The sequence below is a fragment of the Rattus norvegicus genome, chromosome 17 (genome assembly GCF_021556685.1).
Source record: "Rattus norvegicus strain SHRSP/BbbUtx chromosome 17, alternate assembly SHRSP_T2T, whole genome shotgun sequence".
Classification (NCBI taxonomy): domain Eukaryota; kingdom Metazoa; phylum Chordata; class Mammalia; order Rodentia; family Muridae; genus Rattus; species Rattus norvegicus.
In genome coordinates, this window is record NC_141550.1 from 57,613,082 (window position 1) to 57,628,127 (window position 15,046).

The window sequence follows — 15,046 nt, forward strand, 5'->3', positions numbered from 1 at the left end:
CTATGTATTTGGAACTCGTCTGAGCAGATTCAGGGCGGTTTAGATGAACTTGGATCTGAAGCTCTCGGTGTGGCTTCTGAGCAGCATCACCATCTTGTGATTCCTGGTTAAATGCGGATTCTCGGCCTGCCCACATATCCACTGACTGACACTAGACTGGGCCCAGTAGTTGGTGTTTAGGAAGCTTTCAGGGCTTGGGTGTAACACTTGCCCCAGCATGCATAAGACCTGAGTTTATTTACCCTAAACTAGACAGATGTTACTGTGCCTGTGTGGAAGTCACCATGGAAGTCTTTAAACAGGTATAAGAGAAATATTCCCCCTAGTCTGACTGAGATTATTGTTGTTTTTAAAGGTTTTTTTGGAGGGGGGATTGATTTGGTTTTTATTTTTAATTTTTTTATATTTTGGTGTTTTGAGACAGGATTTCTAAGTCTAGCCTTGGCTGTCCTGGAACTTGCTCTTGTAGACCAGGCTGGCCTCCAACTCATAGAGATTTACCTGCCTCTGCCTCAGGAGTGCTGGAACTAAAGGTGTGCACCACCACCATCCAGCTAAAAAGATTTATTTCTTCTAATTGTGTATATGTATGTTTAAGTGTGGTGGATATGTGCATGTGAGGCCAGAAGGCGTCTGATGTTCTAGAGCTGGAGTTGCTGGCTTCCATAAGCTATTTGGTGTGGATGTTTGTCTGAACTCAGCACCTCTCAGTGAGTCATTGCACTAGCAGCATGATTGGGATTATTTGTGAGAAGATAGATTTAAAAAATAATGTTTGCATGTCAAGTACTTTCCTCTATGTCAATTAGTTCTGTTTATTAATAGTGAAACCAAGTGCTAAGCCTTAAAGCTTCCATAGAACAGAAATGGACTTACAGGTGATTGGTAGATACCATGTGGGCGTTGGAGATTAGTTCTGGGTCCTCTTAACAGTCACTCTTATTTAAAAAAAATCATTTATTCATTTTATGTGTATGGATGTTTTGTCTGCATGTACATTGGTATATTGCGTGTATGTTGGATATCTCAGAGGCTCTGGAATAGAATTACAGAGAACCTATGAGCCACCCACCATGTGGGTGATGGTAATTGAAACCATGTCTTCTCAATGCTCTTAACCCAATGCTTTTAACCCACCCTTCCCTTCCACTCTGTAGCCCTTGCTACTTGGAACTCCCTATATAGATCAAGCCTGCATTAAACTCACAGAAGTGGGCCTGCCTCTTTCTAGGATTAAAGTGCTGGGATGGAAGGCATGAACCACCATGTCTAGTTTTTTGAGGCAAATTCTTGCTATGTAGCTCAAGTTTGTCTTCTTGGTTGGTTGGTTGGTTTTTGAGGCAAGGATTTCTGTAGCCCACCAGTCTTTCTTCAAACTTGTTCAGTGACTGCGGATAGCCTTGAATGCCTCATCCTGCCTAGAGGTCTAGGCATGGAGAGCATGTACCCACACCCAGCTTAAGTTAGTGTATCCAAAACATTAAAAGAAGAGCAGGACAATCCTAATGTTTTGCAAATAGATACTTGTGGTCGTTGTTTATGGATCTTTACAATGGTCAGGGATGGTTTTGGAGGATTCATTCCTAGAAATAAAGATTTCAAGACGTGATAGGTGCTTTTTGTATGTATAACGAAAGTCTTCAGCCTGCGAAAAAGAAAACAGTAATAACAGAGCTTAACATTTTGTCTTCTCATTTTGTGGTGGTCATTTTAGATTATGTAGCATTGGCATTTCACCCTAAAACTCCATGCACATCTCTAAAGCAGGAATGATGATCTACCCTTAAATTTTGAGGCATAGTGTTAGATTGGTAAAGTTTGTTCTTTCTTTAACTACATCTTAAAATTTTTTCACTTCTCCACCTCTGTACATTTTGTGTGTGTGTGTGTGTGTGTGTGTGTGTGTGTGTGTGTGTGTGTCTGTGCGTGCATACATACATACATACATACATACATACATACATACATACAAGCATGCATACATGCATGCATATGCCACACATGTAGCAATCAGAGGACAAACTGCAGGGGTTACTACTACTCCCTTTCCAGTTTGTGAGTCTTGAGTATCGAACTCAGGTCATCAGGCTTAGCCATAGGTGCCTTTACATGATGAACCTTCTTGCCACCCCAAGAGAGTTCTTTAAAATCAGTCATCCTTGTTAACTAAAAAAAAAAAAAAAAAAAAAAAACCTTTGGGTTAGTCCACTCTCTAAAATGGTCCTTCCAAATTGCTGATATTTTAATCTGCTCATTATACTATCAAAATTCTTTTTTTTTCTATTTTTCACCATCAGAATTTTTTTATTTATTTTATTTATATGAGTGTACTGTCACTGTGTTCACACACACCAGAAGAGGGCGTCAGATCCCATTACAGATGATTGTGAGCCACCATGTGGTTGCTGGGAATTGAACTCAGAACCTCTGGAAGAGTGGTCTGTTAACCCCTGAGCCATCTCCCCAGCCCACCATCAGAATTTTTAATTGATTTTTAGATATGGATTTCTTAGTATCCCAGATAAAGAATGTACTGGCTGGTTTTTTTTTGTGTCAGTTTGACACAAGCTGAAGTATCACGAAGAAAGGAATTTCAGTTGAGGAAATGCCTCTATGAGACCCAGCTGTAAGGCATTTTCTCAGCTAGTGATCAAGGCGGGAGGACCCAGCCCATTGTGGATGGTTCCATCCCTGGGCTGGTAGTCCTGGATTCTATAAGAAAGCAAGCTGAGCAAGCCAGGGGAAGCAAGCCAGTAAGTAAGATCCCTCCATGGCCTCTGCATCAGCTCCTGCTTTCTGACTTGGCTTGAGTTCCAGCCCTGATTTCATTTGGTGATGAACAGCAATGTGGAAGTGTAAGCTGAATAAACCCTTTCCTCCCCAACTTGCTTCTTGGTCATGATGTTTGTGCAGAAGTAGAAACTATGACAAAAGGGGTTGGGGATTTAGCTCAGTGGTAGAGTGCTTGTCTAGCAAGCGCAAGGCCCTGGGTTTGGTCCCCAGCTCCGGGAAAAAAAAAAAAAAAAAGAAAGAAAGAAAAGAAAAGAAAAAGAAACTATGACTAAGGGGCTGGAGAGATGACTCAGCGGTTAAGAGCACTGACTGCTCTTCCAGAGGTCCTGAGTTCAATTCCCAGCAACCACATGGTGGCTCACAACCATCTGTAATGAAATCTGATGCCCTCTTCTGGTGTGTCTGAAGACAGCTACAGTGTACTCATATATAATAAATAAATAAATCTTTAAAAATAAATAAATAAAAAAAGAAACTATCACTAAGACAAAGAACATCTATATGGATTTTTTTTCTTCTTTCTTGAGGCAGGGTTTCTTTGTATAGGCCTGGCTATCTTGGAACTCATTTTGTAGTCTAGATTGACCTCAAACTCAGAGATCCATTTTCCTCTACCTCCTAAGTGCTGCTATTAAAGGCTGTGGTTTTGTTTTTGAGACAAGTTTGCACTGTGCAGCCAGGCTGATCTCAGATCCTTGGTGTCCTGCCTCAGACTTTTGAATGCTGAGATTACAAAGTGCACCATCACACCTGGCCACACTTTGAGAATGGTTGTTTTATTATTTAGGATATGCCAGTTTCCTGGTAGAAACAGATCCCTAGGCAGCCAGATAGAACCATCTAGGTTCTCTGCCTAACAGCTTAGAGAGAAACAAGCCAGGTTTGACCCCAGACACAGGTACTGTGAGCTGTAAGTGGTACTGAGTGCAATGTGCCCCTCTTCCTACTCAGGCTCCTCACAGACTTTTGTTGGCTCCTAATGAACCTAGAGAGTTCTAGTATCCAAAAAGAGAGTTGAGGCCTATGTGGGACCCCACACTTCTAATGTTTTGCTTCTCATCTTTTGTTGGTGGCTTTTGATCTTTATTTTTTACCCCTTTATTTCTTCCTGGAAATGCTTGTTTGTCTTTAGATAAGTCTCAGCTCTGAAGCCTAGGCTGGTCTTAAAACTCACGGCCTCAGCCTCTCAAATGCTAGGTTTACAAGGCTTGACCTACCTTGCCTAGATATTGTAGATCTTGTTTTGGTTTGTTTCAAAATTGGGTTTCTCTGGGCAGCCTTGGCTATCCTGGAACTTACTCTATAGACCAGACCTGCCTCTCCCAAGTACTGGGATTAAAGGCGTGCACCACTACTGCCCAGCTTATTGTAGATCTATTAAACACACTCACAGGTTAGAAATTACAAAAACTCAAAGGCATTGGGGCATTTTAGACAGGAGACTGCCTATATGGTTTTGAAACCAGCATTTTTTTTTTTTATTATAGCTTCAAAGAACCTGAATTTTATTAAGGCTAACCTTGAAATAGCAAGGTTGCAGCCGTTAGAGTATGAACTTTGTTTTGGCTGCGAGCTGTTGACTATATTTGGAGGCTCTGAGGAGGTATTCTCTCTGAGGGGAATATAGAGAGAATTGAGAATGAATCAGGTCAACAGTATTGCTTTGAAGAACTGGGTAGAACCTCTTAGTTGATCCTTTCATCATGTAATATAATTAGGTATCTTTTTTAAAAAAAATTTAGTTATCTAAGGACATAGTCTGTGCAAAGAAGCCGAGGAGCAGAAGCAGCATCAAAGGTACTTCTGGCAGTATCCATCCTTGGCCTTGGGTGAAGGAGGTACAAGAAGAGGTCCCTGGCACTTGAAGGTGTCCAGTGGTCCAGCTAGCCCTGTGAGGATACAGGCCCTGAGCTCTGTCATTACAAAGTGGACTTGAGGTAGCTCCTAGCCTATTAGTAAGGTCACCTGGTGATACCTTTGTCACATTCAAAATGGCCCACTTATCACACAACAACCCCCGCCCCTCAGCCTTGAGGATAGAACACAAGGTCATGTACACTGGGCAAGTGCTTTGCTACTGAGCAACACTCTGGTCCTTTATTTCCTTTAGCTTGGCTTTCATCCTCAGCAAGTTAACTCAGTTATACCAGGATCTCTTGTGTTGGTGTATGAAGTAGGACATACTCATCTATGGACTCATTTTACACATAGGCTTCTTTCGGAAACTAATTTATTTTGTCTGTGTATATGCATGTGGGTGGTACCTATGCTCATCATGGTTAGAGTTGTCCCTCTGCTTCCACTATGTAAATCCCAGGGTTTCATCGCACGGCTGTCAGGCTTAGTGCCAAGCATCTTGACCCACGGAACCACCTTCCCAGCCTTAGACATATCTGGCTTCTAGGCTTCACTTTTTTAGGGCAGCTTTAAATCCTCAGCAGAACTAAAGAAAAAAGATTGTCGAGGTCCTACATACCATCTGTATGTGCACAACATCTTTTGATTGCTACCTGAAGGGATTCTGAGTCGGCCCAAGTATGGCAAACAGCTCTGGAAGGACTTGCCTTTCTCCCCAATTCCCCTACCTTGCTACAGACTATTAGATTACGTTCTTAATGCTAGCCACTAAGGTCTTATCTCTTACTCTGCTATGTCCTCTTCCTGAGGCTGATTACCAAGGTCCAGCTATCAAAATATTAAGAAGCCTATCCAGCAATCAAAATTGTCCTGTTGGCTGCCCTAATTAATATGCCCAATCAAAATTGAACACCTCATCCTAACAGGGTTTCCCCCCTTACCTTTATAAATGGCCATTTGCCTATGGACCACGTTTGTCTTTTTATAAAGAGGCAATCCTTTGTCCTTCTGGAACAAGTATCCCTTCCCCCTCTTTCTTGTTCCTTTCTCCCTTCTCTCTTGCCCTCTATCTCCTGTCTTTGTCTCTTATTCCTTTTGTCTCTTTGTCCCTCTGAGGCAAATAAATCTTTGTGCTGAGGACTTAGTCTTAGGGTGTCGTGTGTCTGGTCCCTTCACTATCTCTCTCATGGCAGTGTGTGTGAATGTTAACAATCACTTGTCTATACATGGCGTCCCTCTCACACTTAGTTTACCTTGGGGTCTGTGCTTAGTGTTAGTTGTTGTTTGGGTTTGTCTGTACCTACACAATACAGATGTCTGGTGACCTGTGTCTCCCACTGTGTGAGTTAGTGTTACCGTTCCCCAAGTGCTCTGTGTTCCAGCTGTTTATCCCCTACACTCCTCCAGCTACTGGTCTTTCCCGTGCTTTTCCTTTTCCACTGCCTCTCATAATTAGAACCACACAATGTGTAGCCTGTCAGACCACCTTGTCTGCCTTTGCTATGTGCATTTAAGTTTCCCCCATGTCTGGTAACTCAGGTTGTTTTGTTTTGTTTTGTTTTGTTTTTTCTTTTTTTTTCCGGAGCTGGGGACTGAACCCAGGGCCTTGCGCTTGCTAGGCAAGCGCTCTATCACTGAGCTAAATCCCCAACCCTCAGGTTGTTTTTTTAAAAGAGAGAATCTCGGGCTGGGGATTTAGCTCAGTGGTAGAGCGCTTACCTAGGAAGTGCAAGGCCCTGGGTTCGGTCCCCAGCTCCGGAAAAAAAAAAAAAAGAGAGAATCTCATGTAGCTCAGGCTGGCCTCAAACTCCTAATCTGAATGCTGGGATTACAAGCACACACCACCATGCCCACTGTAATAAAGCTGTGCTAGGCATTGAACTCAGGGCTTCATGAATGATGGGCAACCAAGCACTCACCCAGCTAAAGTATATTCCTAGCTCCTCACCTGTCTTTTGTTTTCTAGTTTTATTATTTTAATAAAAGAAAGCATTAATTGGGCTTATAGTTTGATAGCATTAGAGTTCATGATGGCAGAGAAAAGTCCTGGTGTCAGGAATAGCTGAGAGTTCACATCTCGATCTGAGAACAGGAGGCAGAGAGAGGCACACAATGAATGCCATGTCTTTTGACCTCAGAGCCCACCTCTAGTGACACACCTTCTCATCCTTCTCCAACAATTTCACTAATAGGGACCAATTATTCAAACACATGAGTCTGTGGGGCCATTCTCATTCATACCCACCTTCTGCCTCCTGGCCCCCACAGACTTTTAGCCATATAATTATACAGAATTCAATTAGTTTTATTTTAAAAGTCACCTTGTTGTTTATGTCTCAATGCTGGTTAAAAATCTCATTCTGAGACTGAAGACAATCTCTTAATTGTAACACCCTATTAGATCTAAAAGCAAATAACATATTCCCAACATACAGAATGCATATTACCATTCCAAAATGGAGGAATGGAGACATAGTTAGGGAATACTGGATCAAAGCAAGACTGATACCCAGCAGAGAAAACTTTTAACTACTGTAGCTCCATGTGTGTTGTTTAATGGCTCCACCCCTCCAGCTTTGCTGCCTGTAACATACTTCATTCTCTTGTTCTGGTTCCATTCCCTATCTGCAGTCTCCCTGGGAGATATCCTATGGCTCTGGCATCTCCAACATCTTGGGGTCTCTAACACAGTGCAGGCTTTACTTTCTCGGCTTCACATGGTAGCCTCCCAGGGATTCCTTGCAGGGTCTTCCATGCCATAGACTTGGCCTTAGCAGCTCTACAATCTTTCTACTCCTGTATCATCCTCCAACAAAGAAACTAATGCTGCTTTTTAATTTAGCCTCAGGCATGTGAAGACCCGGGATTGGCTTAGGGCTCATTCTTAATGGCTCTTCCACTTTGTTCATCAAGGCAAGGCAGGGTCTCATTCAAACAGTGCATTCAGCTTGCTTTCCACTTTTAAGGCTGGAGTTATATTGAACAACTCATGCCTACTTCACTGCTTTAACCACTGGGTTATCCCTAGCCTGTTCAAAATATTTTTTAATTTATTTTGTGATTTCTTTTGTTGGCTTAGTTTAAAATAACATTGCTTAATATGTAAGTAAGAATTTTTTTAAAAGATTTTTTTAAAAGATTTTTATTTTGTGTTTGTTTTCCTGTATTATATGTATGTGTATCACACATGCACAGTGCCTACACAGGCCAGAAAAGGATGTCAGATCCCCTGGAACTGGCGTTCCAGACAGTTGTGAGCTGCCATGTGGGTTCTGAGAATTGAACCTGGGCATTCTACAAGAACAACTAGTGCTCTTAACCACAGGGCCGTCTCTCTAGCGTGATTGATTTTCTTGAGACAGTGTTTAGCTATGTAGCTTAGGCTGGCTTCTAACTCACAGAGATCCTTCTGCCTGCCTCCCAAGTGCTTAGGTGTGCCCCCATGCCTAGCTCCTTTCATTTCTTTCTGTATCGTTTCATAATTTTCATTCTTGTTGGCTAATTTGCCCAAAATTGTAGTTTTTCACATCATGCATGCACATCTTGGAATGTTACAGCCATTGCCCAGTAGAGATGAAGTAAAGAAAGAGTTGAGCTCTGAGCCAGCCAGAACTACATAAACCATGTCTCATAAAAGGCAGAGGAGGAGGAAGAGAGGGACGGAGGAGGAGGAGAGGAAAAAGACTAGATTTTCTGTACTTATGTATTAAAATACTTTTGTTAACATTTATCAGTGATCAAATATTTAGTTTTTTTCCCTACCAAAATCCCAACAATGTGTTTGTTTTTATTATTTGTGTGTGTGTGTGTGTGTGTGTGTGTGTGTGTACACTTTCCATGATATTTGTTGGAGTTGTTTCTCCTCCCATGAGGAACCCTAGGGGTTGAGCCTCGGGTACCACTAAGAGACCATGTCTCAAAAGAAACAAGGCAAGGGCTGTAGCTCAGCAGTTAAGAGTATTTCCTGTCCTCGTAGGGATCCGAGGTCAGTTCTAGCACCTACATCATGTCGCTTATAACATTCTATAACTCCAGTTCCAGGGGTCAGACATTTCTGTCCTTCTGGGGAACCTGCACCTACATACTCATCCCTCCTCAGTTGCTGGATGGCTTTCATTTTTAGACTTTATGCCCAAGGAACTGGCAGCTCTCCTGCCCATTCTGCTGTGGTCTTACCCAGGGGTCTGACCTGCCTGCCTCTTTGCAGGTTTCTATCTGAGACAGCCTTTTCCTTTGAAGGCTTTTTTCTCTTGAGTTTTTTGGACTGAAATTACTTGTATTTCATCTTCAATTTTTTCTTCCCTCAGACTTTTTGCTGTGGTGGTAATTACAGGTATTTACGGTAGAATTTGACATTTTAATCATGTTTTGATTATAGTTATGAGTTATGATCTGACATCATAAACTGACATCACAGCCAGTTTATAAAGAGGAGAGAGAGAGAGAGAGAGAGAGAGAGAGAGAGAGAGAGAGAGAGAGAGATCCCTGTATCCCCTGTGGAGTGAGCCATGTTTGGTCCTCTGCGTTTTTTTTTCTTCACTTGGTACCATGTCTTCAAGCTTATCCTTGCTTAGAGTATCCAGTAAAGTTTAGCTATTCATATTTCCTGGGTTTGGCAGCTTTTTAGCCCACACTGAGACATTCCATCCTCTGCTTGTGTGTGATAACAGCTTCTGTCACAAGTGCATTTGCTTGCAGGAGAATAGAGCATCCCTCTGTCATCTTTTGTCACTTGTTTTCTCTTTTTCTTTTGCTAGGACTCTGGTTAGGAGTTGAGTGGGACAATCCTGAGAGAGGAAAGCATGATGGGAGCCACGAAGGTACTATGTATTTTAAATGCAGGTAAAAATGTCTTATGGATTGACAAGGTTATAGTTAATTATGAACAGTGGGGCTGGAGATGAGGAAGCATTGTGACTGTGAATAGCCAAGGTAGCATATGGGATCGTTAGAAAAGGAACTTCAGGCTGCTGTGGTGGTACATGTCTGTAATCAGGTGGTAGAAGCAGGCAGATACAATCATGTACAAGTACATGCCCCCGACAAGAGGCCAGAGGAGTGTTGCCTTTTGCTTTCTGCTGAATTCTCTTGAGACAGTGTCTCTCACTGAACCTAGAACTACTATTTTGGTTAGACTGACTGGCAGGCAAATATGTGACACTCTTAGCTCTGCCACACACCCCAGTGCTGGGGTTATAGGTGTATGTCGCTGTTGATGGTGCTGGGAATACTAACTCGAGTCCTAATGTTTGCACAGCAGTACTCTTGCCCACTGAACCATTTCCCGCTCCATTCCCCTTTTTGTTTTAGTCCTATTGTCCAGGCTGGCATCTAACTTGATGTATAGCTAAGGCTGGTTCCGAACTTGAGATCCTCCGGCCTCCACCTCTCAAGTTCTGGGGTGTTCAATATACACCACCATGTCCTGGCTAGCCCTTGGTTTCTTCTTTCTTTTTTGGATTGGATCTCACTTTCTAGATGGCCTGGAACTCATGTAGAACAAGCTAGCCTCGAACTTACGGAGATCTCTCTCTGTCTCCTGAGTGCTAGGGCTAACTGTCACTGTACCTGTCTTTGCTTTCATTTTCTGTGTCACAGGTTCTGAGCACTAGGTGCTGGTGGAATGAGGACATTGTCCTCCGAGGTTCATTCAGAATTTGCACTTCGCTGTAGCATATTGACATAAATCCACACTATTAGTGGTTTCTGTCTAAATCACTGTCAAAATCAGTGTATCTTCTGGAAATATGTTGTTGATGGGCATGCATTTGGCTAGCTTTTTTTTTTTTTTTTTTTTTTTTTTCTTTTTCTTTTTCTTTTGATCATTTACTGGGCTGTTTGGTTTCCTGAAAAACCTGCCAGGAAGGGTTTCACCAAAGATTGAGATCTCGGATTTATAACATTGCACAGCCTCTGCTTTGCAGCTCCCTGACACAGCTCCACTGTCCATCTGCCTACAACCAAAAATAATAAGCTTCTTCTTTTGACTAAATCATTACCATTGCTGTAAGAAGTGTGAATTTAGGCTAAGTACGTATAATCTCGAAACTACAGAGGCAAAGGTGGAGGCAGAGGCAGGATGATTGCATGTTCAAGGCTTGGGGCTAAGTGACAGAACAGCCTTAGGGAAAAAAAGGCAGAAATGTATTTTTATCCTAAATGTTCGTGTGTGTGTGTGCCTGTGAGTTTTCGTGTGCGTGCGTGCGTGCGTGCGTGCGTGCGCGAGTGCGTGCGTGCGCGAGTGCGTGCGTGCGCGAGTGCGTGCGTGCGCGAGTGCGTGCGTGCGCGAGTGCGTGCCAAGGCTAGAGGTCATAATGTCTCCCTCTATTGCTCTCTACCTTATTTTTTGAGGCAAATTACTGAACTCAGAGCTCAACAACTGGCTAGACTAGCAGGTGTATAAGCCCCAGGAAAGCTCTCCTTTTTCTGCCTCCTTGTGTTGTGTCAACAGTGGCCATCTTTTATGTGGATACTCGTCCCATGCTACCCAGCAGGCGCATCCACTGAGGGACTCCACAGCCCCTATTTGAGATTTGCAGCGTTCTCTCCACTTTCATCTTAAATAGTGTTGTTTGTTGTTAGACAAGGCCACTATGTAGGCTTGTCTGGTGTAGAACTTGCTCTGTAGATTAGGAAGACCTTTAGCTTGAGCTCAGTGCTTCCTGAGTGCTGGGATAGAAGGCATGTGCCATCCCGCCTGGCAGAATGTACTGTCTTACATTCTAGCTTGGGTTTTAAACTTTATTTGTGAAATAATTTATTTTTATTTTGTGTGTATTGGAATTTTGCCTGCATATATGTCTGTATGAGGGTGTTGGATCCCCTGGAGCTGGAGTTACACACTTGTGAGCTGCCATGTGGGTGCTGGGAATTCAACCATCGTCTTCCGGAAGAGCAGCCAATACTCTTAACTGCTGAGCCATCTCTCCAGCTTGTAGTTTCTTTAAATTTAGATTGCAGTGTTTGGAAAATAAAATTTCTCTTTTCGTGTTTTTGTACTTTACTGTAAACATTAGCATTTCCGTTTGATTTTTCTTATTTTAATTAGTGTGTACATGATGTATATGTGTGTGCTTGTGTTCCTCTGCATGTGTGGAGGATGAAGAAACTTTATGGACTCAGGTCTTCTCTTCCACCTTTAAAGGGGTTCCTGGGATTCACCCGAGGTCACCAGGCTGTACAAGAAGTACTTTCCTGGCACACCGAGCATCTGGGCAGCCCAGCAGTTATTCATTCAGCCCTCTGCCTCTCTTCCCTCCTTCCCCCTCTCTTTCTTTCTAATCCTCGTTTCATCCCCTACCTCCAGCATTTCCTTAAAACTTGTCAGCATTTGTTTACGAAATGTTTTCTTCTTAGCTTTTTTGGTTTTGTGTTTTGTTTTGTTCGTTTTGTTTCTTTTCAATACAGTGTTTCTCAGTATATCCCTGGCTATCCTGGCACTTGCTCTGTAGATCAGGCTGGCCTTGAACTCACAGAGATACCCATGCCTCTATCGCCAAATGTAGGAAAAAATTATACTTCTTAATCATTAGAAAGGTAGAATGTTCCCTATGGATCTACTATTTTTGTTCTCTTTAACGTGAATTATCTATCCATGTCTTTTGTCTGTAGGAATTTCACATTGCTTGCATAAACTCAGAACCTTTGTGATCACTTGTAGATATTATAAACTTTCCTTAGTACATTTTTGTTTATATTGTACTTATTTTAGCATATAGAATTATTTAAAAGTCACTAAGATATCATGCTTTAAACATTTCTTTGCAGACATCCCTTCCTTTTTTGTGTTACTAGATACTAAACCTAGAGCTTTAACAGTAGTCTAAGTACTCTTAACACTGAGCTATAGTCACAGTAGCCCTCTGTATACTCTTTAAGAGTTTCACTAGCCTTGAACGGGCTTTAGAGCCTTGTCAGGTGTGGAACCTGCCTTAGCCTCCCAAATATCTGGGATTGGCAGGCCTCTGACACCATGCTCAGTAGCAGATGATATTTGTACTTCATTTCTCTCCTTTTCCAGGCACCCAACAGGAGGCTCTTTCATTCGTCCAAACATAGTTAATTTTGGAGAAGACTTTCTTACTGCCCTTAAGAAGCGCTATGTGTTCACAGATGGACCTGATGATGATGAAAAATCGTGTTCCTTAAAAGTCGGAAGTAAACAAGTGCAAACTATTGGATTTGAGCATATTACAAAGAAGCAGAGGTAAATACAGCTGATGCTGGTAGCATGGTTTTCAGAGTCACCAGATTGTTTGCTGACGCTTGTAACTTTGCTTTCATATTGGATCATCTTCTTCACACAATGACTTGAAATGTGGAGAACACAAGCACTGATTATTTGGGGAAATTAAAACCCTCAGTTTAGCTGAGTGTGGTGGTAACCATAGAAAGCACTTGGGAAGGGGAAGTGGGAGATCAAGGAGTTCAGTGATTATTCTTGGTTATGTAGCCAATTTAAGGCCAGCCTGGGCTACATGAAATCTTACACTTTAAGAAAAAAAAGGGGGGGGGAAGGGGTTAAACACTGGAGAGATGACTCGGTGGTTAGGAGCACTGGCTGCTCTTCCAGAGGTCCTGGGTTTGATTCCCAGCAACCACATGGTGGCTCACAACCATCTGTAACGGGTTCCTATGCCCTCTTCTGGTGTGTCCGAGGTGGTGGCAGTGTACTCACATAAATAAATCTTTAAAAACAATACTCGCTGCTCTTGCAGAAGACCCAGGTTCAGTTCCAAGTACTCATATAGCAAAGCAGCTCACAATGGCCTAAATGCCTTCAGTTCCCGGATCTGACGCCCTCTGCTGACCTGCACAGTTCAGGCGTGCAGGCAGTGTCTATGCAGACATGCAGCTAAGACAGTCACACACATAAAATATAAGCAAATATGATAAAGAAGAGGAGGAGGAGGAGGTGCTGGTGAGATAGCTCAAGGGCTAAGGTGCCTGCCATGTAACCCTGATGTCCTGAGTTTGAGCCCAGAGATCACTTAAGAGTGGGAAGAGAACAGGCTCCACAAACTTGTTCTTATCTCTGCTTTTGGTAAGTGGGGTGGGGTTTGCAACCTCCATAGCAGCAGAGTTGATGATTCTCAAGAGGAAGTCTGGCTTAGCACCCGTGAGTAGCCCGTGCTGGTTCAGACTTCAGGAGTTTGATGTGAATGGTTTATTTCAGAGCACAATTTGGTGGAGACTTTGTTGTTAATTAAATACATACATACATACATACATACATACATACATACATACATAAAATATACCTAACTCTCCCTGAGGAACAAATAAACTAAATGAAGATCGGATGGAAAACAAATGTATGATAAGGTTCTCTGGGAAGATCCAGTATGGGGAAAATCTCTAACCTTGTAGGGCAAAGGTCACCAGGCTAGTAAACAATCTGCTCCCAGCCTCATTCCTTCCCTTGGAGTCACAACTCTATGTGTTTAACATTCCAGATTCCCCATTTGCTTATCTGTGAATACAAAGACCTCTACATGATACTAAGATGTCAGCCTACATGAGTAATGAATAGGATTATGGTTAATGTAGTCTGAACCTGGCCGTGTTAGGATGCTCTAGAGGAACAGAACATATAGAATGAATGAATGAATGAATGAATGAATGAATGCATGAATGAATGAATGAATGCATGCATGCATGCATGAAAGAGAGAGAGAGAGAGAGAGAGAGAGAGAGAGAGAGAGAGAGAAATATATATTGTACTGGCTGTGTGTGTGTGTGTGTGTGTGTGTGTGTGTGTGTGTGTGTGTGTGTGTGTAATTGACATAAACTAGAGTCGTCAGTGAGGAAGGGCCATGAGATCCGGCTGTAAGGCATTTTCACAGTTACTGGTCAGTGATTAGAGAGCAGGACGAGCAACCCATGTGAAGTAAGCAGTCCCTCTCCATAGCCTCTGTGTTAGCCACTGCCTCCAGGTTCCTAACCTGTTTGAGTTGCTGTCCTTCCTTTGGTGATAAACAGCGATGTGAGTAAGTTGAATGAACCCTTTCCTCCCCAGCTTGCTTTTGGTCGTGGTATTTCATTCCAGCAATAGAACCCCTAGCTTGTCTATCAGTGGCTGTCTACCAAGGGGACGTTCCAGTGGTTGTTCAGTCTAGAGTCTGAATGTCTCAGCGGATCTTTAGTAAATGTCCAGATCCTGAAGGAGATTTAATGCCAGTGAAGTAATGGGCTTGCCAATGAGAGTGAAGGCGAGCAGACAGAGAGCAAGCTCCTTTCTCTGTGTCCTTCATATAGGCTGCCAGCAGGTGCGGCCGGCCCAGATTAAAGGTGTGTCTCCCACTTCCAACTCTGCATTAGGACTTCTTCTCACCTCACACGATAGACTTGAGAACAGCGCCTCGCAGTGTTGTCTTTCCTTGTTATTACCATCTAG

The 15,046-nt window shown here is 42.7% G+C and overlaps 1 protein-coding gene across 13 annotated transcripts in view; it reads left to right on the forward strand.

The window, feature by feature from the left end:
* Positions 1 to 15,046, forward strand: part of Tbce (tubulin folding cofactor E) — a 45,512-nt gene that overhangs the window by 11,297 nt on the left and 19,169 nt on the right. For all 13 annotated transcript variants that reach the window (XR_015640902.1, XR_015640901.1, XR_015640904.1 and 10 more), the window contains 2 exon segments: positions 9,408 to 9,492; positions 12,671 to 12,856. Coding sequence is in view for 8 of the 13 variants with exons in the window: in XM_087591078.1 (XP_087447204.1) it covers positions 9,408 to 9,492; positions 12,671 to 12,856 (271 nt within the window). In the remaining 5 variants the exon portion in view is untranslated.